Source organism: Clinocottus analis, unplaced genomic scaffold (assembly GCF_023055335.1).
Source record: "Clinocottus analis isolate CAN_PGR_092001 unplaced genomic scaffold, fCliAna1.0.p SCAF_28, whole genome shotgun sequence".
Taxonomy (NCBI): Eukaryota; Metazoa; Chordata; class Actinopteri; order Perciformes; family Cottidae; genus Clinocottus; species Clinocottus analis.
Genome location: NW_027176020.1, coordinates 630,596 through 652,931, shown reverse-complemented (window position 1 = coordinate 652,931; position 22,336 = coordinate 630,596). Strand labels below are relative to the sequence as shown.

Genomic DNA, 22,336 nt, shown 5'->3' with positions numbered 1-22,336 from the left:
TGTGTGTTGTTGTATAACGTTTGAAGTGTGTAGCTAAAAAGATCCCAATCCAACACGTAACGTGTCTAACCAGACATCAGATTAGCTTGCAATTTAATCCACAAGGCCACTCTAATAATAGGTAATCCCCCATCATGCCTTTCTGTACATCCCCTTTTCATAATCTGTCACCACCTGACCGTTAGGCTCACGAGGTCTGTTTGTTGTGTCATTGTTCAACAGGTTCTAGGCAACAAATTGCAGTTTGTTAGTCTTAGGTTGCAACATAAGAACGAGATAGAAACATCAATATAAACCTCATAGAAACTAGAGGAGGAACCCGGTGAACCGCTCTGCTGCTGCTGAACGAGTGGAGTCTAGAAGAGCCTCTGAGTGTTAAATGTCACACGGTGCAGCAGCAGACTGGACCGTTCATCCCTGCTGAGCGACTCTGCAGAACCTTCTAGCAGCAGCTGGTTCTGTCACTGAGACCACGCCACAGCTCCACGAGCTGGAGGGGACGGACCCAGCCAACGAGCAGTGTTCTCTCCTGACCACCAGGGGGCGACTCCTCTGGTTGTATAGAAGTCTATGTGTTGAAGCTGCATTCTCTCCTGTTCTTTTCTTCACTACAATCATGAGTTTCCTGTTTTTAACCACCAAACTGCAAATTCATCAGAATCTCCTCAGTGACTCAGGATCCTCTGAGGAGTTGAACACAGGAAGACACAAGAAACCATGGCAACGCCCCAAAGAAAGAAAACACACTTCCTCCTGAAATGTAAAACACTCCACGAGACGAGGAACATTTATTTAGAGAAAATCCACTTTGTAAGATTTGATTAGTCTAATGACATTAAAATACTCTGAAGAGAAGGAGACGCCCAATGCACACACACACAGACACACACACACACACACACACACACACACACACACACACACACACACACACACACACACACACACACACACACACACATACACACGTTCGTTGAAATGTAATAACAATACTGTATATTATCAAAGAACAATCCTAATGTCATGTTAATGTTGTGTGAATATACATATAGTTTACTTTTTCTATTTTCATGCTTTGGCATACACATATATGTATAATATATACACATATATATATATATATATATATATATATATATATATATATATATATATATATATATATATATATATATGTATGTATGTATGTATGTATGTATGTATGTATGTATCTATGTATGTATGTATGTATGTAAAGCACCACGTGGTCTCCTCCACAGGGGGCGCTCGTGCGCTCCTCGCTCTCGCACTGCGTCGTCACGCGCATGTTCCTTTAAAAGGTTGAACCCTGCGCGGTGTGGATCGCTTCCCGCTCGCTCAGCTGTGCTCCTCCAGCAGTGACATGGCATAGAGCCGCGACTCACGCGTCTCACGCAGCACAGCGAGCAGCGAGCAGCGCCCCGCAGCGCCCCGCAGTGTCCTCCCGCAGCGCCCCGCAGCTATGGACGCGCTCCGGCGCGGAGCCCCGATGAGGAGGATGACGGTGACGGCGATGAGGAAGATGGTGGTGCCCGTGTGGGTGCTCGTGAGCGCGGTGTCCGGGCTGCAGGAGGACGGCATGGAGGAGCTGGCCACGGAGAAGGAGGCGGAGGAGAGCCACCGGCAGGACAGCGTCAACCTGCTGACCTTCATCCTGCTGCTCACCCTCACCATCCTCACCATCTGGCTCTTCAAGCACCGCAGGGTGCGCTTCCTGCACGAGACCGGGCTGGCGATGATCTACGGTGAGGCGCGGGCACGCGCAACCGCACACACGCACGCGTTTTGCGTGATTCTCGCAGCAGGTGATTACAGTGCTGACGCGTCTCGCGGCGTCTTCCAGGAGCTGCTGCACGTGCGGCGTCATGAGGTCAGATCCCGGCGCGTGCTCCTGAATGACGCCAGCAGGATGTGGATCGGATCCCACGCGGTGACGTCACAGTGCTCCTGCAGCACTGTGTTCATAGAGACGGTCACGTGCCGCGTGTTTGGTGCTAACTATCCGGGGAAAGAGCTTTGAATAAATCAGAATATCCTCCGTCGTCATGCTCTTAAAGGGCCAGCGCACCTAAATACAGTTTTATGTGGATCATAGAGCCTTCGGCCTTCTGTTTATCATGTTATAATCATATTATAAGGTCATATTATAAGGTCATGGGGTTTAACTCCTTTGTTCCACATGTGGAGAGAGTGAACTACGAGTGAAGTACTCACTTCTGTGAGTATGAATCTGTGTGTTGCCGTCTCGATGTGTTCCTGTTGGTCACCTGAAGAAAGATCCACACAGAGGGACATGGGTTCACTTTCAGGCATCAAAACTAAACAAATCAAAGTCTGTCCTCTTGGCGCGACGTCACGGTTAATAAGTGACAGAAGGACAGCTGGTGCAGCATTTTATTTAAATGAACACTTTAATAACACGCGTATAGCTTGTGACATTGGCTTCAGTCTCCGAGGTGTTGAGGCGTGTGATCAGATGTTACTGTGGCGCAGCCGGCAGGGAATCGAGCCTGCGGTGTTCACAGGAAGATCAGGTGACCTCAAACGCTCACTTTCCCTTCTGTGGCACTTCCTGTTAGAAACAACAACAAACCACCAAACCTCCCACCAACGGAAAGAACCTGAAGTTCATGAACCAGTTTTTATTGAGACAGCCGGCGGTTTGATTCCCAAGAACTGATCGATGTAGTTCTGTTGGTTTCTGTTGAAGCTCGAGGTTGTTTTCTTTTATAAACATCCCGACCGTTGAGGGCCGTAAGCCTCACTAAGTTATAGATATTTTATTATTTAGTTTTTTTCACAAATCCACTCCATGTATGCTGGTTTATGTCCTCGTGTCTCAGCTCCTTCTTCCTCTGCTGCTCTGCTTCAACCTGCTGCGCCTGAAGCTCTCATCCAATCAGATTGCTCCTCTGTGTCTCTATGGAAACAGAGCTTCTAGCTGGTCTTTACAGATTAAAGAACAAGGGGACGTTATCATGATGTCATCGTCTTCAACCAATCAGATCTTTAGTTGGGCATGTGGGCGTGTCCTCTGACATGCAGCACCTGCAAGGTGGCGCCAGCACTAACAGGCGCTGTGATTGGTCAGTGGGCCAGCGTAACTTCAGTCAACAGAAAGCTAGCTAGCTGCTAGCATAACTCAGTAGCAGTCAGAAGAGTTCATGAAACATGAGAAGTGATTCTACTGGCTGTAGTTTCAACACTCGGTGGCTGACGGAGGAGGAACAGACCTGGTGGAGGATTTACTGATGACTCCTTCCTCACGGAGGGTTACGGACATGTTTGACGATCCCAACTGGTCGAGCTGGCGAGCGGACATTTTCAGCCCTAAAACGGGAGCTCGATAGAAGGAGCTGGTACTGGAACTGAAGCGCTGCTGGTTGTGTTACTGTTTTTACATCTGCAGTCGTATTAAATCATGAACAAGCTGCTCGTGTGGAGCCGGGGCTGGGCCCGCTACCCGGAGGCTAGCAGCTAGCAGCTAGCGCTGACGGGTGTTCTTCCTCTCCCCGCGCCTCAGGCCTGCTGGTCGGCGTGATCCTGCGGTACGGCATCCCGGCCACCAGCTACCACAACAAGACGCCGCCCAGCTGCTCGCTGAAGGAAGGGCCCGTCAGCACCGTGCTGCTCAACGTCAGCGGGAAGTTCTTCGAGTACACCCTGAAGGGCGAGATCAACTCCCGGGAGATCCACAACGTGGAGCAGAACGACATGCTGCGCAAGGTACCGGCCGACCCGCCTGCAGGCTCAGCGCCGCCGTCCCACCGCGCCGACGCTTCGTCTCTGATCGTCTCTTGTCGTCTCTTCCCAGGTGACCTTTGACCCGGAAGTGTTCTTCAACATTCTGCTGCCTCCCATCATTTTCCACGCCGGCTACAGTCTGAAGAAGGTGAGGCTGCTTTTGACGTATCCACACGTCAGCTGTCGATTCCCCTCCACGCTGGCAAATCACTGTGTACTAATACTCTACACAGCGTGTACTAATACTCTACACAGCGTGTACTAATACTCTACACAACGTGTACTAATACTCTACACGGCGTGTACTAATACTCTACACGGCGTGTACTAATACTCTACACGGCGTGTACTAATACTCTACACGGCGTGTACTAATACTCTATACGGCGTGTACTGACTCTATACAGCGTGTACTGACTCTATACAGCGTGTACTGACTCTATACAGCGTGTACTGACTCTATACAGCGTGTACTGACTCTATACAGCGTGTACTGACTCTATACAGCGTGTACTGACTCTATACAGCGTGTACTGACTCTATACAGCGTGTACTGACTCTATACAGCGGGTACTGACTCTATACAGCGGGTACTGACTCTATACAGCGGGTACTGACTCTATACAGCGGGTACTGACTCTATACAGCGGGTACTGACTCTATACAGCGGGTACTGACTCTATACAGCGGGTACTGACTCTATACAGCGTGTACTGACTCTATACAGCGTGTACTGACTCTATACAGTGGGTACTAACTTAGATCTCTGAGCTCCACTCAGGAAGGATCCTTCACGCTCGTTTCCTTCACGCTCGTTTCCTTCACACTTGTTTCCTTCACACTCGTTTCCTTCTGTTGGGTTCTGTGTTGTCTGACATTTAGTTTCTGTGCTGCTTGTTTGTTTAGTAACCAGTCAAACAGCCGAGTGCGCTCGTCCACGTGACCTTCCTCCCTACCTACATGAGTTCAGCGTGACACTTTGAAGTATGTGCGTTCTCCTTGTTTCCTTTCCTTATCTTGTTCTTCCTTTTTCCAGAGGCACTTCTTCAGGAATCTGGGCTCCATCATCACTTACGCCTTTCTTGGCACTGCCATCTCTTGTTTTGTCATCGGGTGAGCCTCCACTTCCTGTTTATGAACCTTCAAAGGCAGGGTTGCTCCTCTAAAGAAGAGTCCTAGATTATTAAAATGATCCAACTCTTCTCCAGTGGAAGTATGAAGCGTCATGAGCTCTAGAAGTCTCTACGTGCAGAGAGAAAGTCTCCAAGTCTTCATCACAGACTGTCTCTTTCCCCCTAAGACACGCCCCCTAAGACACGCCCCCTAAGACATCATGACGAATGTAAACAAACAACATGGCCGCTGTTAGACCTCACTGATGTTAGATAGAAGCTAGAGGAAGACTCTGGTGATGAAGAATGAGTGACAGACAGGTTGGTAGACAGTGCAGGCAGGTAGACGGGTATGTAGACAAACTGGTAGAAAGGTAGGTATGCAGACAGACAGACAGACAGACAGGTAGCCCATTGAATCATGACTGAAATGATTGGGCGTCTTATTTCCACAGAAACAAGATCTCTTTGATCTTTTTAACCTGTTTAATCTCAAAGCTTTTGCTTCACTGATTGTCATCAGGAGGAAATAATAACTTGAAGAATAACGTAGAAAACAAGTGTTTGTTCAGAAGAGGACCTTTAATGCTTTAGTGATCAGCTGTCTGTCTGTCTGTCTGCCTGTCTGTCTGCCTGTCTGTCTGTCTGTCTGTCTGCCTGTCTGCCTGTCTGCCTGCCTGTCTGTCTGCCTGTCTGCCTGCCTGCAGGAACCTGATGTACGGCGTGGTGAAGCTCATGCAGGCGGTCGGCCAGCTGACCGATAAGTTCTACTACACCGACTGCCTCTTCTTCGGCGCCATCCTGTCGGCCACGGACCCGGGTACGCAGCCCGCCGCTGCAGCATGACATCATCAACGTCTTGAATGTTTTTAAATGTTTTAACGTCTTTAATGTCTTTAACGTGTGCAGTGACGGTGTTGGCCATCTTCAACGAGCTGCACGCAGACGGAGATCTGTACGCGCTGCTGTTCGGAGAGAGCGTGATGAACGACGCGGTGGCCATCGTGCTCTCCTCGTGAGTCCAACGCTAACGTTTAGCACGAAGAGCCTCTCGGGGCTGCTTTCCCTCCTAAACTACAGGCAGACAGACAGCTAACAGACAGACAGACAGACAGACAGACAGACAGCTAACAGACAGACAGGCAGACAGACAGCTAACAGACAGACAGGCAGACAGACAGCTAACAAGTAGACAGACAGACAGACAGACAGACAGACAGGCAGACAGCTAGCTAACAAGTAGACAGGCAGACAGACAGCTAACAGACAGACAGGCAGACAGCTAGCTAACAAGTAGACAGACAGACAGACAGCTAGCTAACAAGTAGACAGACAGACAGCTAGCTAACAAGTAGACAGACAGACAGACAGCTAACAAGTAGACAGGCAGACAGCTAGCTAACAAGTAGACAGACAGACAGCTAGCTAACAAGTAGACAGACAGACAGACAGCTAACAAGTAGACAGGCAGACAGACAGCTAACAAGTAGACAGGCAGACAGACAGCTAACAAGTAGACAGACAGACAGACAGACAGACAGACAGCTAGCATACAGCTAGCAGACAGACAGACAGCTAGCATACAGCTAGCAGACAGACAGACAGCTAGCATACAGCTAGCAGACAGACTCCCTCTGCTGGTCACTTTACGAATCACCTGCAGACTGACTGCAGGTTTTATAGCAACACTTGTTCATCACATTTTAATATTTTAAATATCTCCATCATTGTGTGTGTTTAATGTTTTGGCATAATTCTTCATTTTTATCTTGAAAGTTGAACTTTGGCTCCAAAACAACAGAAATAACGGTTTTAAAGGACGTTGCTTTACTTCTTTTGTCATTTAATTTTACAAAATGATGTCGTTTCTGACCTTTAACTCTGTGTCTCTGAGGTTTAGTGAATCCATTTCACAACAGATGACGGATTGGTTGATGTAACTTTAGTGTGTTTCTTTGTCCTGCAGGTCCATCGTGGCGTACCAGCCCAGCGGAGCCAACACACACATGTTCGATGCCGCCGCCTTCTTCAAGTCGGTGGGCGTCTTCCTCGGGATCTTCAGCGGCTCCTTCCTGATGGGAGCCGCCACCGGGGTCGTCACCGCGCTCATATCCTTCACACCTCAGGCCGGGGCACTTTATGTTGAGCTGAGTGATGAAGGTCAAGCTGAGTGATGAAGGTCAAGCTGAGTGATGAAGGTCAAGCTGAGTGATGAAGGTCAAGCTGAGTGATGAAGGTCAAGCTGAGTGATGAAGGTCAAGCTGAGTGTTGCTCTTTAACTCGTCTCCACGTCACAAAGTTCACTAAGCTGCACTGCTTCCCGCTGCTGGAGACGGCGCTCTTCTTCCTCATGTCCTGGAGCACCTTCCTGCTGGCCGAGGCCTGCGGGTTCACAGGTGAGCTGCTGGGAGGAAGTGGAGGAGGAAGTGGAGGAGGAAGTGGAGGAGGAAGTGGAAGGTAGGACGTGGGGACAAGGATGCTGAGAGGATTCAGACATTCACAGATTCTTGTTTTCACATTTATCTCTGGAGCTTCTTCCAGATGTTTTGGGTTTTGTTTCACGTATTTCTGGACATATATGTATTTACATATTGTTCAGAAATATATGAAATTATTTCTCTAGCATTTTACAGACACTTTTCCATATATTCTGACATTTCTGGACATTTTCTCAAAAACAAATTTTTCAGAAATCTTTCACTTTTAATATCTTTACATCGTTTTTGAGAAATTATTTCACATTTTACAGACATTGACCTCATTTTCACGTGAATATTTTGAGCAGCAAAGCCTTTATTCAGCTTATATAGACAACACGTTTCCCACAATGCAACTCTTTACAGAATGTGTTCCCTCATGTGATGACTCGTGTCCCGATGAGGTGGACCTGTTTCTCTCTCTAGTCTCTGATTCCCAGCTGTAGCTCTGTGAGCGACGTCGTGACCCGTGACGGGGATCTAACCCCCGGCACGCCGGCTGTGCTGCTTGTTGGTTGCAGGCGTCGTGGCCGTGCTGTTCTGTGGCATCACGCAGGCTCACTACACCCACAACAACCTGTCTGCCGAGTCCAACACGCGCACCAAGCAGGTACCAGCTGCACTTCCTGTTCCACAGCAGCACTTCCTGTTCCACAGCAGCACTTCCTGTTCCACAGCAGCACTTCCTGTTCCACAGCAGCACTTCCTGTTCCCCGTTTGTTTGACACACACACACACGCTGCCAGATGGCCGCTGTGACCTTAATCTGGTTTCTCAGCCGGGGTTCAGGATGCAGATTAGCAGCGTGGTGCGTTCAGGGAACCCGGTTCCCAGGATTCTAGCAGACTGTCGGCACGCGTTCATGACGAGTCTTCACTTGTTAGAACCTGGATCCATACCTGGTGTCCTGTGGGAGGGTTTAGATTACATACATATATTAAATCTATATTTCTTAAATCTCTTCATAATACATATATTTCCCCTCCAGCTGTTCGAGGTGCTGCACTTCCTGGCTGAGAACTTCATCTTCTCCTACATGGGTTTGGCGCTCTTCACCTTCCAGAACCACGTCTTCAGCCCCATCTTCATCGTCGGGGCTTTTGTATCCTCATGCGGCAAAAAACTAGTTTGTGTGTCTCTTTGTAGTTGTTGTGTCTCTTTGTAGCAGTTTATTGTCTCTTGTGGTTGTTTCACGTCTCTTCCGTCTCTTTGTTGATGTTGTTTCTCTCTTCGTCTTCATCTTGAGGCTCTTTTTGTGTTTTTTTTTGGCAGCTGTTTTGTTTCTTTGTGGTACTTTGTGGGACATTTCAGAGGTGAGCCTCTGCTTCTGTTCCCAGCAGCCTCTGGTTCTGTTCCCAGCAGCCTCTGCTTCTGTTCCCAGCAGCCTCTGCTTCTGTTCCCAGCAGCCTCTGCTTCTGTTCCCAGCAGCCTCTGGTTCTGGTCCCAGCAGCCTCTGGTTCTGGTCCCAGCAGCCTCTGGTTCTGTTCTCCTTAACCGCTCAGACCTCCATCTTCATCGGCAGAGCCCTCAACATCTACCCGCTGTCCTTCCTGCTGAACCTCGGCCGGAGGCACAAGATCAAAGGGAACTTCCAGCACATGATGATGTTTGCAGGTCAGAGTCTCCTGATGATGATGAAGATGATGAAGATGATGAGGATGATGACAGTGACGATGGGCTCTTCCTCCTCAGGGCTGCGCGGGGCGATGGCGTTCGCGCTGGCGATCCGGGACACGGCCACGTACGCGCGGCAGATGATGTTCACCACCACACTGCTCATCGTCTTCTTCACCGTCTGGGTGTTCGGGGGCGGGACCACGCCCATGCTGTCATGGCTGCACATCAGGTGACGCAGAGTTACGACATGCACCTCCTCATAACCTCGCTCTCTCTCCAGGAGGGTCTGAGAGCTCTGGTTGCCTTGAAGTCAGTAAAAGAGAGGCGTCGTCAGGGTTGACCAGCAGGCGGCGCCAGAGATCTTTCACTTCCATCAGCTTTGAAAAGAAGTGGCTCCCCCACCGTGTGTCATTGTGGTGTCAACATTTAGTCCCATTAATAAATATAAAATAAATATTAACACTCCCTGAAGGCGGAAAGTTTTCATCATCATCATCATCATCATCATCATCATCAGCTGCTCTATTCTCATAACTAGAACATTTCATAATGTTCGTGACTAAAACAACTTTTAATTCTGATGAGCAGATTAAACCCCGTCTGTCTGTGTGACACACACACACACACACACACACACACACACACACACACACACACACACACACACACACACACACAGCATGATGATGGTGTATCTGGTGTTGTTAGTTCTGGTTCACACATTAAAAACAACATCGGCCATAATCCAAGATGGCTGACTCCGGCACATTTATCTCTGGACTTGCTCTGCGTGTCCCTTTAAGAACTCCTCGCCGTCGCGGCAGACAGACTGGACGTCTCGCGGCTCGGAGGCGCAGCTGTTGAGCAGTTCTGTGTTTTCTCCGTGACGTGAAACCTGCAGCTCGTCTCCTGGTTTCTCTTCTCACCGCCGCGATAAGAACTCACAGACTGGTGAGAAGCACCGTCATGGAAACAAGAGGAAGTTGTGAAAGAGAGCGTCTGCACTGGAGTACTCACTGGGTCAAGGAGAGGAGAACGTGAACGCTGGCTCCTCAGCTCTGGGTCTGGAGCGCAGAACCTCCTTTAGTGGTTCTGCAGGTTCTTTGACCCCCAGGTGACCTCCGGCCCTGAAGAGCCGGTCCTCCCTCTGTTGTCAAGGAGAAGTGTAAAGATCACCACGAGTCCTCCTGTGCGGCGGCTGGAGCTTCAGGCTCACGCTCACGCTCGGCCTCGGGCTCGGCCTGTGGGATTAGCCTCCATGCTACACATCTTATGTGAATTACAAGCCCCCCTTTTTAAAACCTGCTTGTGTGGAGTTTAATCCTCCTGTTAGCAGACACTCCATGGGGGGGATTAAGTCCAGAAGTCTGAAGACGTGTCTCACTTTAAAGGACTTGCAGGCAGATGGCTAGCTTAGCTTAGCTTAGCTTAGCACAAAGAATGTAAACTGTGAAGAGGCCAAAGAAAGAGGCCGGTACGTAAGTCGTGAAGCGCTTCATGACTTCACACACGTGTGTTTGTCCACTTCAGTTTTGAAGTCTTGAGTTCGGCTTGTTGGCCGTCGCCATCTTGGATTTGGACCGGAGTCATATTGTTTTTCAGTCGCCACCATCGAGTTATTTTTTTCATTTACTGCGACTTTGTTGTTGTTGGAAACATTTCAATATTCAAGCTCCCAGAGGCAAAGATGAATGTTTTACTTCTTGTATTTTGAAGATATTTGAATAGATTATAAAGCTGAAGAGTGTTCAGTCGTGAAAACACGAGTTCAACAGAAAACACAAAGTCTGAAGTTCACACAACATTTCTTTAGTTGAAACTCACAGAGCTTTCTTTTCTTTTTGGGGAATAATAACTCTCTTTCTGGACATGAAAGGGTTAAATCACATGACTTCTCCTTCAGCTCTGCATGCTGAATGTCTCTCTGTCTCGGGGTCAAAGGTCACCTCGGGGGGGAATTCCTCCAGCGCTGAAACTTGACTTGTTCTCTACAAATGAGGTTCTGTGTTCTCCGTCATGAGCCAGAAGAATTATCTGTGTGTGAGCTCTCACTCATCCTCACAGTGTCACACACTTACACACAGACACACAATTATACACAGTTACACACAATTACACACAGTTACACACTGTGTTACACTATTTTGCAGTAATTTTCCGCCACTAGCAGCTCGAGCGATCTGCTCAAAGAGAGCGACCTGCAGGAGGTCGCCACTGCACCGAGGTCATGGAGGTCACGGAGGTTTGACGTGTGTGTGTGTGTGTGTGTGTGTGTTTGTGCGTGTGCTTCAGGGTCGGTGTGGATCCGGACCAGGACCAGCAGCCCTGTGCAGACAGCTTCCAGGTCCTGCAGGGGGTGAGGACTCTTCCTCTTTATTCATGATCAGGTTGATGAATCACTGGACGAACACGTCGCACTCGTGTGTCTTCATCTGGTTTTGTTGTCGTTTTTTAATATATATTGTGTGTTTTTGTTTTTTTTACATGTTATTGCTTATAAAAGCTGCAGTGAAAGTATTTCCCCTTGCAGGTTTAAGTATCTATCTAGGTAGCAAGCTAGCATGCGGTCTCAGTGAGACAGGAAGTGGTAGACAGGAAGTGGTAGACAGGAAGTGGCCTTCTTAAAGAGCGTCACCTGGAGCTCACCTGAAGACAGAACCGATGGAAGAAGTTCTAGAATGAGAGCTGGAGCTCGACCCACGTGACGAGGAGGCTGCAGACTGACGCTGTGTTGTTGTGTTGTTGTTGTTGTGTTGTTGTTGTGCAGGAGGGCTCGCAGGCTGAAGGACAGAGCAAGACCAAGCAGGAGAGCGCCTGGCTCTTCAGACTCTGGTACACCTTCGACCACAAGTATCCTTCTGCTGGAGCCTCGGCTGCTCAATGAAGTCAAAAGTACAACACTAAACTCTGGAAGACCCTGAACGCAGCGCGCTGCGTTCAGGGTCTTCCAGAGTTTAGTGTTGTACTTTTGACTTTTATTTTAAAAGGGACAACGAACATTAAGTGAAAGAAGTTACCACGAGGAAGTTCATCTTCAAGTTTCTGATTTAATTGAATCACTTTCACTGGGTTTATTCCCAGAATGCAATGCAACGTGAGCTCTGCTGAGCGTCGCCAAAAGGACGTTGAACACTCGGCTGCAGACGTCCTGCTAGTTATTAAAGATAATTCACCATTTAAAATGTTTATGCAGACTTCACTCATAGAGGGTTTTATTCTTTTATTAACTCACTCAACTTCACCAGATTATGAAAACTAATAAATGTGAAGACGAGAGGGAAACTAGTTCTGCAACAAACCTCAACGTGAAGAGAAAAACCAATGAAACTGAAACGATTTGAAGCTCAGAGCGTTTGGGTTGCCAGGTTGTGGGAGATCCCCCATCAGGACACTTTTACTTCAAATATTGTTATTGAGCCGACGCGTCACCTTTTTATTTATGTAAAGGAATTACAAAATGATATTCATGTGCATGCTGATATGAAACAGATTAAAAAAGTTTTAATTTAATAATTTGTTTTTTAATCTTCTGAAGAGAAATGTTTCAGAATCAATAATAAACGGATAACTGGGACACAAATATATCTAAGAATAGAAACATGACTCAGACGCGGTTATTATTTCATCCTCCTCCTCCTCGTCTTTTTTGTCGTCTTCATCCTCCTCCTCGTCTTCCTGAACCTTATTGAATATAATTCTAGCCGTGAACAGATATATTCTTCAGCTCACATTACGCAACACGCCTGCTGACGTGTTTTTATTCATTAAAGTAAAAACCAGCTAGAAACACAAAGTAAGAGACGTTTGGGTCGCGGTCGTGTTCCTGCGTCGTGCGCCGCCTCGCTGAACCTGGAGCTCGATGTCCGGACTCAAACAAACCTTTTCCCTCGATGGTGAGAACCGTCCAGCTGCTTTTCCTGAACCGACGCTCAGCTACCTGAAGCCCATCCTGACGCACAGCGGACCGCCGCTCACCTCCACGCTGCCGGCCTGCTGCGGCCCGCTGGCCCGATGCCTGACCAGCAGGCAGGCCTACGAGGTAAGTCCTCCTCCTCAGACTTCTATACAACCAGAGGAGCCGCCCCCTGGTGGTCAGGAGAGAGAATGCAGCTTTAACACATGAAGCATAGACTTCTATACAACCAGAGGAGTCGCCCCCTGGTGGTCAGGAGAGAGAATGCAGCTTTAACACATGAAGCATAGACTTCTATACAACCAGAGGAGTCGCCCCCTGGTGGTCAGGAGAGAGAATGCAGCTTTAACACATGAAGCATAGACTTCTATACAACCAGAGGAGTCGCCCCCTGGTGGTCAGGAGAGAGAATGCAGCTTCAACACATGAAGCACAGACTTCTATACAACCAGAGGAGTCGCCCCCTGGTGGTCAGGAGAGAGAATGCAGCTTTAACACATGAAGCACAGACTTCTATACAACCAGAGGAGTCGCCCCCTGGTGGTCAGGAGAGAGAATGCAGCTTTAACACATGAAGCACAGACTTCTATACAACCAGAGGAGTCGCCCCCTGGTGGTCAGGAGAGAGAATGCAGCTTTAACACATGAAGCACAGACTTCTATACAACCAGAGGAGTCGCCCCCTGGTGGTCAGGAGAGAGAATGCAGCTTTAACACATGAAGCACAGACTTCTATACAACCAGAGGAGTCGCCCCCTGGTGGTCAGGAGAGAGAATGCAGCTTGAACACATGAAGCATAGACTTCTATACAACCAGAGGAGTCGCCCCCTGGTGGTCAGGAGAGAGAATGCAGCTTTAACACATGAAGCATAGACTTCTATACAACCAGAGGAGTCGCCCCCTGGTGGTCAGGAGAGAGAATGCAGCTTTAACACATGAAGCATAGACTTCTATACAACCAGAGGAGTCGCCCCCTGGTGGTCAGGAGAGAGAATGCAGCTTTAACACATGAAGCATAGACTTCTATACAACCAGAGGAGTCGCCCCCTGGTGGTCAGGAGAGAGAATGCAGCTTCAACACATGAAGCATAGACTTCTATACAACCAGAGGAGTCGCCCCCTGGTGGTCAGGAGAGAGAATGCAGCTTGAACACATGAAGCATAGACTTCTATACAACCAGAGGAGTCGCCCCCTGGTGGTCAGGAGAGAGAATGCAGCTTCAACACATGAAGCACAGAAGCCGGACAGTCGAGCAGCTTTTCTGCATTCAATGATGTTTCACTCACAGAAACAGACGTTCACGTGGATTCACTTTGGTTAGAAACTATAAACTGCTTCTTTTTGTGATCACAAAGTGGTGATTTTTACATGATGTTCAGAGTTTTAATCCTTTTATCCGTGAGTGTTGTCCTCTGCTGGTCTGCGGCTGCTGGTTTTAGGGCGTCCAGTCGGATTAAGCAAAGCTTCTTTGCCTGCTTCCTCTTCGGTTATGGATATTATGAAATGGGGAAGGGCTAAAATGTTCCACGGACGTTAACCTCAAATCACAGAACATTTGAAATGCGGTTGTGGAAAGTAGTTTCCAGGCTGGCGTTGCTTTGAAGACTAACTTTGAACCTTTAATTGTGTGCTATAAAGGATCAGGTTGGCTGGATTCCACGTTTCCAAGTCTTCAGACGGTTTTCCTCGCAGAGAGAAAACGACCCTGAAGTTTCTAAAGAGCAGTTTGAAGCCTCTAAATGTGAAGGAAAGGCCCCTTCAATGCTCCCTTTCTTTAGCTCCCTTAGCAAAGGAAACACCGGCCCTTCCTTTAACCAAAGGAATAACGGTTAGTTTTATACGTCGTAAAGTAACAAGATTCATGTTGATGAAGATGAAGAGACGGAGACTTTCATTCAACATGTCACAAATAAGTTTAAAACAATGAAATGAAGAATACAAAATAACAGGAACTGTAGATATAAGAAGTGAACCTTCAGCTCCTGCTGGAGTCATTGGTTCATCTCTAATATTATGACTTACGACATGTCTGTTTATCCGTCCCAGTGGCTGAATGGGTTCCTTAGATTCTCTTAAAGCACTCAATTATTTATGTTTTTAAACAATTCCCTCAGACATCTGGGCATTGTAGTTTTTAAGCAACCATAACTCAAATGGGGCATTTGTTAGGGACTATTTTCAGCTGCGGATGGATATTCGGTGCTCCAGTGAGTATGAAGCGCTGCTACTAGTTTATTTAAATGGGACTGTGTGCGTGTCTGCATTGTGTTACATCATTTGTTCTTTAACACTGTCATATACATTATGAATAAGATGTCGCTCAATAGCCAACAATCAAGTGTTAAGTTTTACAATTACACAGAAAAAAACGTCTAAAAGCAATCAGCTGTCTGATCCGTTGACGGCCCGGGTTTTCCCATCATGCACTGGGTCAAGCGTGTACACATGATTAGTGAAGATTATCTTGATGAACTAAAAAAGAATAAAATGGAGGAATCTGATTGGCTGGTGGAGAGAACTGGTGATGACTTCCTGTTACAGGAACACAGCTCTATAGCTTAGAGCAAGAGAATGTCAACATTCATTATAACAAGTATTTTACTTTTGATATTACTCTAAATAGGTCTATTCAACTTTTGGTTCAATATTTTCACATGTAAATATCCTTTAATGACCAAATAACAGGCCTGATGGATTACTTATCTTTTATTTCCCCCCCAGGATAATTGCTGGAGAGACGCGTTATGTAATGTTTTTTTAGTCGGCGTTGATCCTCTCATGAGAGTAATCCGGATGACCCGGCGTGAACTCGTCCGTCCTCCCCCGGGGGACACGAGGCCGCTATTGATTAATCAGCCAGTCAATCAGAGGCTGAGACCTCATGCTACATTTTCACAGCAATTCACTTACCCAGCATGCAATGTGTGCTTTTTAGGGACTTTTTCAACAATGCAGGCCATTTGGCTGCTGTGTCCCCAGTCTGTGTCCTATACAAGAATCTGTGTGTCCCCACTTTGTCTCCTCTATGCAACTGTGTCCCCGCTTTGTGGCCTATATGAGACTGTGTGTGTGTGTCCCCGCTCTGTCCCCTATATGAGACTTTGTGTCCCCGCTTTGTGACCTATATGAGAATCTGTGTTTTTTTCCAGGACCAGCTGAGGGACCACGACTCTGAGATCCTCCGCAACGACGCCGACCTCACCTTCACGTTCGGGGACACGTCCATCACGTCCAACGGGGCGTCGGGAGGCGGGGCCGCCGGCGGGGAGGTGGGCGGAGCTTCTGGCTGGAGCGCCAACGGCAAGCGGAGCGGCAGCACCTCGGAGGAGGCGCTGGAGCGCGAGCTGGACTCACGAGAGCAGGAGCTGCTGAGCCGGGGCACGCGCCTGGTGTTCCCCATCGAGGACCACATCTAAGCATCCAACACCCCCCCCCTCCATGAGGACCACATCCAACCCCCCATCCACCCCACCTCGAGTCCTCCAGAGAGGGGACGGTTCAGAAAGCTCAAGGACGCATTACATCCTCATTGCAGAGAAGAAGAAGAAGAAGAAGAAGAAGAAGAAGAAGAAGAAGAAGAAGAAGAAGAAGAAGAAGAAGAAGAAGAAGAAGAATGCACAGCGAGCTGCTTCTTTACAATCTCATTTAGCGGCTTCAATAGTTTACAGATCAAACTAGAGATCTGAATTGCTTGTGTGTGTGTGTGTGTGTGTGTGTGTGTGTGTGTGTGTGTGTGTGTGTGTGTGTGTGTGTGTGTGTGTGTGTGTAACAGTAAGTGTGTCGCCCTCTCCGCCCGCCACGGGTGAAGAATGTGAGCGTGTAAACGGCCACAACTCAGAGCTTTGTTCCTCAATGAGGGAGCTGCTTTCAGGGCGTCCCGTGAAAGTTACAAGTGTGTGTGTGTGTGTCTGTGTGTGTGTGTCTGCTTGTGTGTGTCTGCTTGTGTGTGTGTTGTCTTGGAGGCGGGTCTTTTGTCCGCGTGTTGGAGCGTTCCCCGACAGGACTCTGAGTGTTTTCACTGCTTCTTTTGTTTGAATTCATCTCAGCTTCTTTCTTTTGAGTCTCACATATTTTCATTATAAAAATATAAAAATCTGAAGGAAAAAATCTTAAACTAGTAAAAAAACTTCTTAAATTGCTTCTTATTCCCGACCTGCAGTCCAAAATAAACTATTGAAAGTACTTCTTTAAACTTTCAACAAAAAATATTTTGCTTTCTGTAGATTTGTGGAGAAGTTATGACATAAAGCTCATTTGCATATTAAATGAAAGCTCATTTGCATATTAAATGAAGACCTTTCATCTTCAGCTGTTTCATCTAAAGGTCAAACCTGTTTATTCTCTCTCTGCCTCCTGTCAATCAAACTCAAGCGTCTCATTCAAGTCTTTCTGGATCCGCTGTAATAATCAGAATAAAAATAATAATTATAATAATACTTTGTGGAACTTGAGGCGACGCTTTGAAGTTTCTTTTATTTATTTTTTTTGCACGTGAGATTATGTTCAAGACATTTTTGGGAAACTAGTTTCCTGACGTCTGATGTGAAAAACCGATGCAGCCGGTTAGCTTAGCTTAGCACAAAGAGTTGAAGCGGAGGGAAACTGCTAGCCTGAACAGAAACTTTCTCGTCTTCGGTCTCAACCCGGGTTTTGATTATTCACAGCCCACAAAACATTATTGTTAATAATAATGTTATGACTTGTGTTCTTTGTTCCTTGTTGGGTGCTTTATGATTTCTTTCATAAGTCATTTTTCACGCTGAACGACTTCTGATCTCTGACGAACACCAGATTCAACAAAATGCTGTTGAGGAGAAACAGATCCAATCTTCCGTCTGTTTTCTGGCTCTTCATTTTATTTCATTCGGTCCTCCAGGATCTTTGATTCATGTCAACAAACGTTCCACAGACGTTTGTCTTGCTGGACGGAGCTTTGAAGCTGCAGCTGGAGCTCCGGCATCGAGCCAGCGGCTCCTTTGAGTTGCTTTTCTTTTTCCTGCTGCAGGACTTGTGAGCACATTGCGTGTACAATTACAGAAGAGTCACAGTAATCACTTCTTCAGTCGTCTGGACACTGAACGTATCAGCTGTCCTTCAGTCTTTGTGCTACGCTAAGCGGCTGTAGCTTAGCATAGTTTAGCACAAACACTCGAGGACAGTGGTAACGACTGTCCTCCGGTCTTTGTGCTAAACTAAGCTACGTTAAGCTAAGTGTCTGGTTTAGTTTAGCGCAGACTGAAGGACGGTCGTAACTACTTACTTCAGTCTTTGAGCTAAGCTACGCTACGCTAAGCGGCTGTAGCTTAATATTTACCACATACGCATCATCTCTGCCAGGAAGCTGATGAGCTTATGGTTTATTAAATGTCGCCCTATTGTTTAATAATCAACGAGGAGACTTCCCCTCGTTGATCTGGAGGCTCAACAGGAACCCGGCGGTTCTCTTCCTCATTCATGTAAATAGCAGCGCGTTGACACCGGCTGGACTTTGGGTTTCTGGGCTCTAGCCCCGCCCCCTTTGCTTTCCTTCTATACATGCAGCATGCGTCGCCTTCTGGTGTGTGAACACAACACACACACACAGGCGGGTGTGATGAGGCCGGTTGTGTAACGGAAGCCCACCCGGTGCTTTGTGGGGCACAAAGAGCTGCGAGCTCATTTACATTCTCGCTGCAGAGACACAAGGCCTCACAAAGAGGCTTCCTGCTGGACTCCTTGCCTCCTCGTCTCCTCTGGAGGTTCCTCGGCCTCCAGATCATATGGGCTCAAAATACCAGAACTGAAACTGCTTTCTTCTTTTTTTTAAAATATATATATATATATATATATATATATTCCTATTCCTCATGGCGGCGGCGTGCAGAGCCATCCCTTCAGGCGCTTGGCCTCCAGCAGACGCCTCCTGTCACCTCCATGTTCCTGAGGAGCGAGAGCCGCTCAACTGTTGCTGCTCACCTGTTGTTTCCCAGTTCTACCGCCATGTTTCTGCATGTCAATAAAAAAATCATCAAATTATGAGCCACACCGTCGTCAATGTCATTTTTTGGGGTCCAGGAAGTCGTTTAGGTTTGATTAGTCTCTCTGACCGACAGGAACGCTTTCACATTTTAACACATTTTCATATTTTAGGTGTTCTTAAAGAAACGTGACACTAAAGCTTCTGATTCTGTTGTACAGGTGGTAATAGATTCTAAAACATGCAAGTGTGAATTAACCCTTTAATGTCTCTCTGCTTTCTGCTCTCACACCAGACTCCATTCACTAAAACACTGATTTAAGCTCTCAGAGCTCAGGAGCTGCTGCTCTGCTGCTGCATCACCTGCTGCTGGGTTTGACTTGTTCAGAGACTTTAAAGTGTTTTAAAGAGTTAGTTCAGGTTCACTAAAGTCTCTGAACAAGTCAAACCCAGCAGCAGGTGATGCAGCAGCAGAGCAGCAGCTCCTGAGCTCTGAGAGCTTAAATCAGTGTTTTAGTGGATGGAGTCTGGTGTGAGAGCAGAGAGAACAGCTTCAGTCCAGTCAGAGGTGACTTTAACGTTAATAACTTCTCACACACACACAGAATGTCTTCTCTACTCTTTATTGAGGTCAGTATAAATAAAACGTAAAAGTTATTTCTTTCCTTGAGAGTACGTTCTTCTTCAGGTTCTCACAGAACAATCGTTACAGAACCAACTTCTAAAGTTGAACACGTGGATGCTGCCGGAGGCGCAGCATTTAGTTTAAAAAGAACAAAATATATAAACAATATGAACCTGTACCGTGTGCTGGAGCGCTGAGGAGGAGGAGTCGTCCTCCTCCTCCTCCTCCTCCTCCTCCTCCTCCTCCTCCTCCTCCTCCTCCTCCTCCTCCTCCTCCTCCTCCTCCTCCTCCTCCTCCTCCTCCTCCTCCGGCCGTGAGGAGTAGTTAGTGCGTTAAGAGTCCAGCCCGGCCTCAGTGTCCTGAGTTCCTCTCATGTCTCCTGCTGGTATCGAACACCCGGTACTAATAAGCTGCTCCCCCTCAGTTTCACATTCCTCAGCCTGTGATTGGCTGCTCTCCTCCTCCTCCTCCTCCTCCTCCTCCTCCTCCTCCTCCTCCTCGCGGGGTCTTCTCCAGTTCATCGACCCTCCTCGGCTGAAGGAAAACAAGCCCAGAGCTCCTGAGCCCAGCAGACCACATTCCAGCTGCTCCCTCCTCGCCTCCTCGTCTCCTCGCCCCACGATCCCCTCAGCGTAGAACACCAGCTGCAAGAGAGGAGGAGTCATGTTAGGGTTAAAGAGGGAGGAGTCATGTTAGGGTTAAAGAGGGAGGAGTCATGTTAGGGTTAAAGAGGGAGGAGTCATGTTAGGGTTAAAGAGAAGAGGAGTCATGTTAGGGTTAAAGAGGGAGGAGTCATGTTAGGGTTAAAGAGGGAGGAGTCATGTTAGGGTTAAAGAGGGAGGAGTCATGTTAGGGTTAAAGAGAAGAGGAGTCATGTTAGGGTTAAAGAGGGAGGAGTCATGTTAGGGTTAAAGAGAAGAGGAGTCATGTTATCTGTTTGAATCTTTGTCGTTGGGTCTCTTTGTAGTCGCTTCATGTTTCTTTGTACTTGTGAATGTTTTTTAATCTGTTTGACCTCCTTCTGGTCTTTGAAGTGGCTTCATGTTTCTCAGTCTGCTGGCTGCTTCCTGTCTCTGAGGTCTGACAGGTGATGTGGACCCAGAGAGCACAGAGGCTGGTCCACCCAGCAGGGTGCAGCAGCAGCAGCAGGGTGCAGCAGCAGCAGAGTGCAGCAGCAGCAGCAGCAGGGTCCAGGAGCAGCAGAGTGCAGCAGCAGCAGAGTGCAGCAGCAGCAGCAGGGTGCAGCAGCAGCAGGGTGCAGCAGCAGCAGAGTGCAGCAGCAGCAGAGTGCAGCAGCAGCAGAGTGCAGCAGCAGTCCTCCGCCCTGCGGCTGTCAGAGAGCTGCTGCTGCCTCACACAATGACCCCTTGACGGCCGTCTGGAGGTCCACTGCTCGCTGCCAGAGAGGAACAATGGCGCCTCTGTGGCAGCCGCTCCGTCAGGAGAACGCCTCGCTCTGACGGCGCCGGATAAACCTGCTGCGTCACCTCCACCCTGAACCCACCACAGCACCCTGCTGCGTCACCTCCACCCTGAACCCTCCACAGCACCCTGCTGCGTCACCTCCACCCTGAACCCACCACAGCACCCTGCTGCGTCCAAACGAAGGCACGTCCTGTTGAAGTGAGGGAACCAGAGCAGTGAAAGCAACACGTCAAGGTGCCGACAGCACGAGGTCACGTGACCATAACGACCACCAACAGGTGCTTCTGCTCACGGCTGCAGCTGTGACTCACTGCAGCAGCCGGAGCAGGAAGCCAGCGCTCTCTGAAGTTGTTTTGTGTCTCGTTGTTGTTGTTGTTGTTGTTGTTGTTTTAGTCTCTTTGTAGTGGTTTTGTGTCTCTTTGTAGTGGTTTTGTGTCTCTTTGTAGTGGTTTTGTGTTAACTTTACACCTTTTCATTACATTGTATTCTTTTGTTTCTTTTGAGTCATTCTAGACTTCTTTGCATCTGCTTTCTATTTCCTGTCAGTGAGAGGTCAAAGGTCAGGGAGCTGCATGGAGGACGGTTTCTGTCACCCAGCAGCTTCTTCCTGCTCTGACAGCACTGAGGTTAAACACGATAAGATCCCCTCCCCCACCTCAGGGGTCCCGTCCTCACCTCAGGGGGTCCTGTCCTTGCCGCTCCTCTCGTAGCCCAGCCTCCTCATGACCTCGCTGCAGTAGGCCTCCACCTGGTGGATCTGCTCCACGCTGAGCCGCTCCCTCCAGGCGTAGATGGCCTCCTTGGCGTCGCGGGAGGAGATGAGGAAGGGCCGGTCCGAGGAGTAGCCCTGGCCGTGCGTCATGTTCAGGGCGAACTTCTCCAGCGCCGGGGAGGACGACAGGTTGGCGAAGCGGAGCAGCCGCTGCAGCTCCTCCATGGGCCGCAGCACCAGGTCCTCGTAGCGGACGCGCAGGTGGTTCCTGCGTAGCCAGGGCGGCGCGTTGGCCACCAGCATCAGGTCCCCGAGCCAGTTGTCACAGATAAGCTCCATGGCGCCGGACACGTAGCTCTCGGCCCGGTTCACCCGGTTGTTGGGCACCAGGAGGCGCTTGTACTTATCGGTCTGCTTCTTGCTGCGCAGAACCTGCAGGGAGAACCACAACAGGACTTCAAAACATATTTCATGACTTTTAAACAAACTTCCATGACTCCAAACCACAATGTTACAGGACTTTAAACCAAGTTTCAATAACTTTTTTAAATTATGAAAAGCCATGAAAATCCACTGGTATAGATGTCTGTATGTATGCTGCTTATATTTTTGAGCCTCTTTCTTTTAAAAGCAGATTCATTATTTCAAACTCGGTGTAAATGAACGTCATGAACACATGAATATAACACATTTACACGACTTTTACACTACTTTTTGGGACTTTACTTTCTTCTA

At 48.1% G+C, this 22,336-nt stretch overlaps 2 protein-coding genes across 3 annotated transcripts in view; one reads left to right on the top strand and one right to left on the bottom strand.

Moving 5' to 3' along the window:
* The first annotated feature begins 1,331 nt into the window (after positions 1-1,331).
* slc9a7 (solute carrier family 9 member 7) lies at positions 1,332-18,895 on the top strand. The gene is made up of 16 exons (XM_068592815.1): positions 1,332-1,763; positions 3,542-3,744; positions 3,833-3,910; positions 4,799-4,875; positions 5,582-5,694; positions 5,784-5,889; positions 6,841-6,982; positions 7,165-7,270; positions 7,873-7,961; positions 8,340-8,453; positions 8,854-8,965; positions 9,044-9,197; positions 11,261-11,324; positions 11,736-11,818; positions 12,902-13,007; positions 16,033-18,895. The coding sequence occupies exons 1-16, from the start codon at positions 1,481-1,483 to the stop codon at positions 16,297-16,299; spliced, it is 2,097 nt and encodes a 698-aa protein (XP_068448916.1). The 5' UTR covers positions 1,332-1,480; the 3' UTR covers positions 16,300-18,895.
* A 1,045-nt stretch (positions 18,896-19,940) lies between these two features.
* chst7 (carbohydrate (N-acetylglucosamine 6-O) sulfotransferase 7) overlaps positions 19,941-22,336 on the bottom strand; it is a 3,977-nt gene continuing 1,581 nt past the window's right edge. For both annotated transcript variants that reach the window (XM_068592701.1, XM_068592700.1), the window contains exons 3-4: positions 21,565-22,033; positions 19,941-20,108 (exon numbers count right to left, since the gene is read on the bottom strand). In XM_068592701.1, the coding sequence (XP_068448802.1) occupies positions 21,566-22,033 (468 nt within the window). In that variant the 3' untranslated portion in view covers positions 19,941-20,108; position 21,565. The remainder of the gene's footprint in view (positions 20,109-21,564; positions 22,034-22,336) is intronic.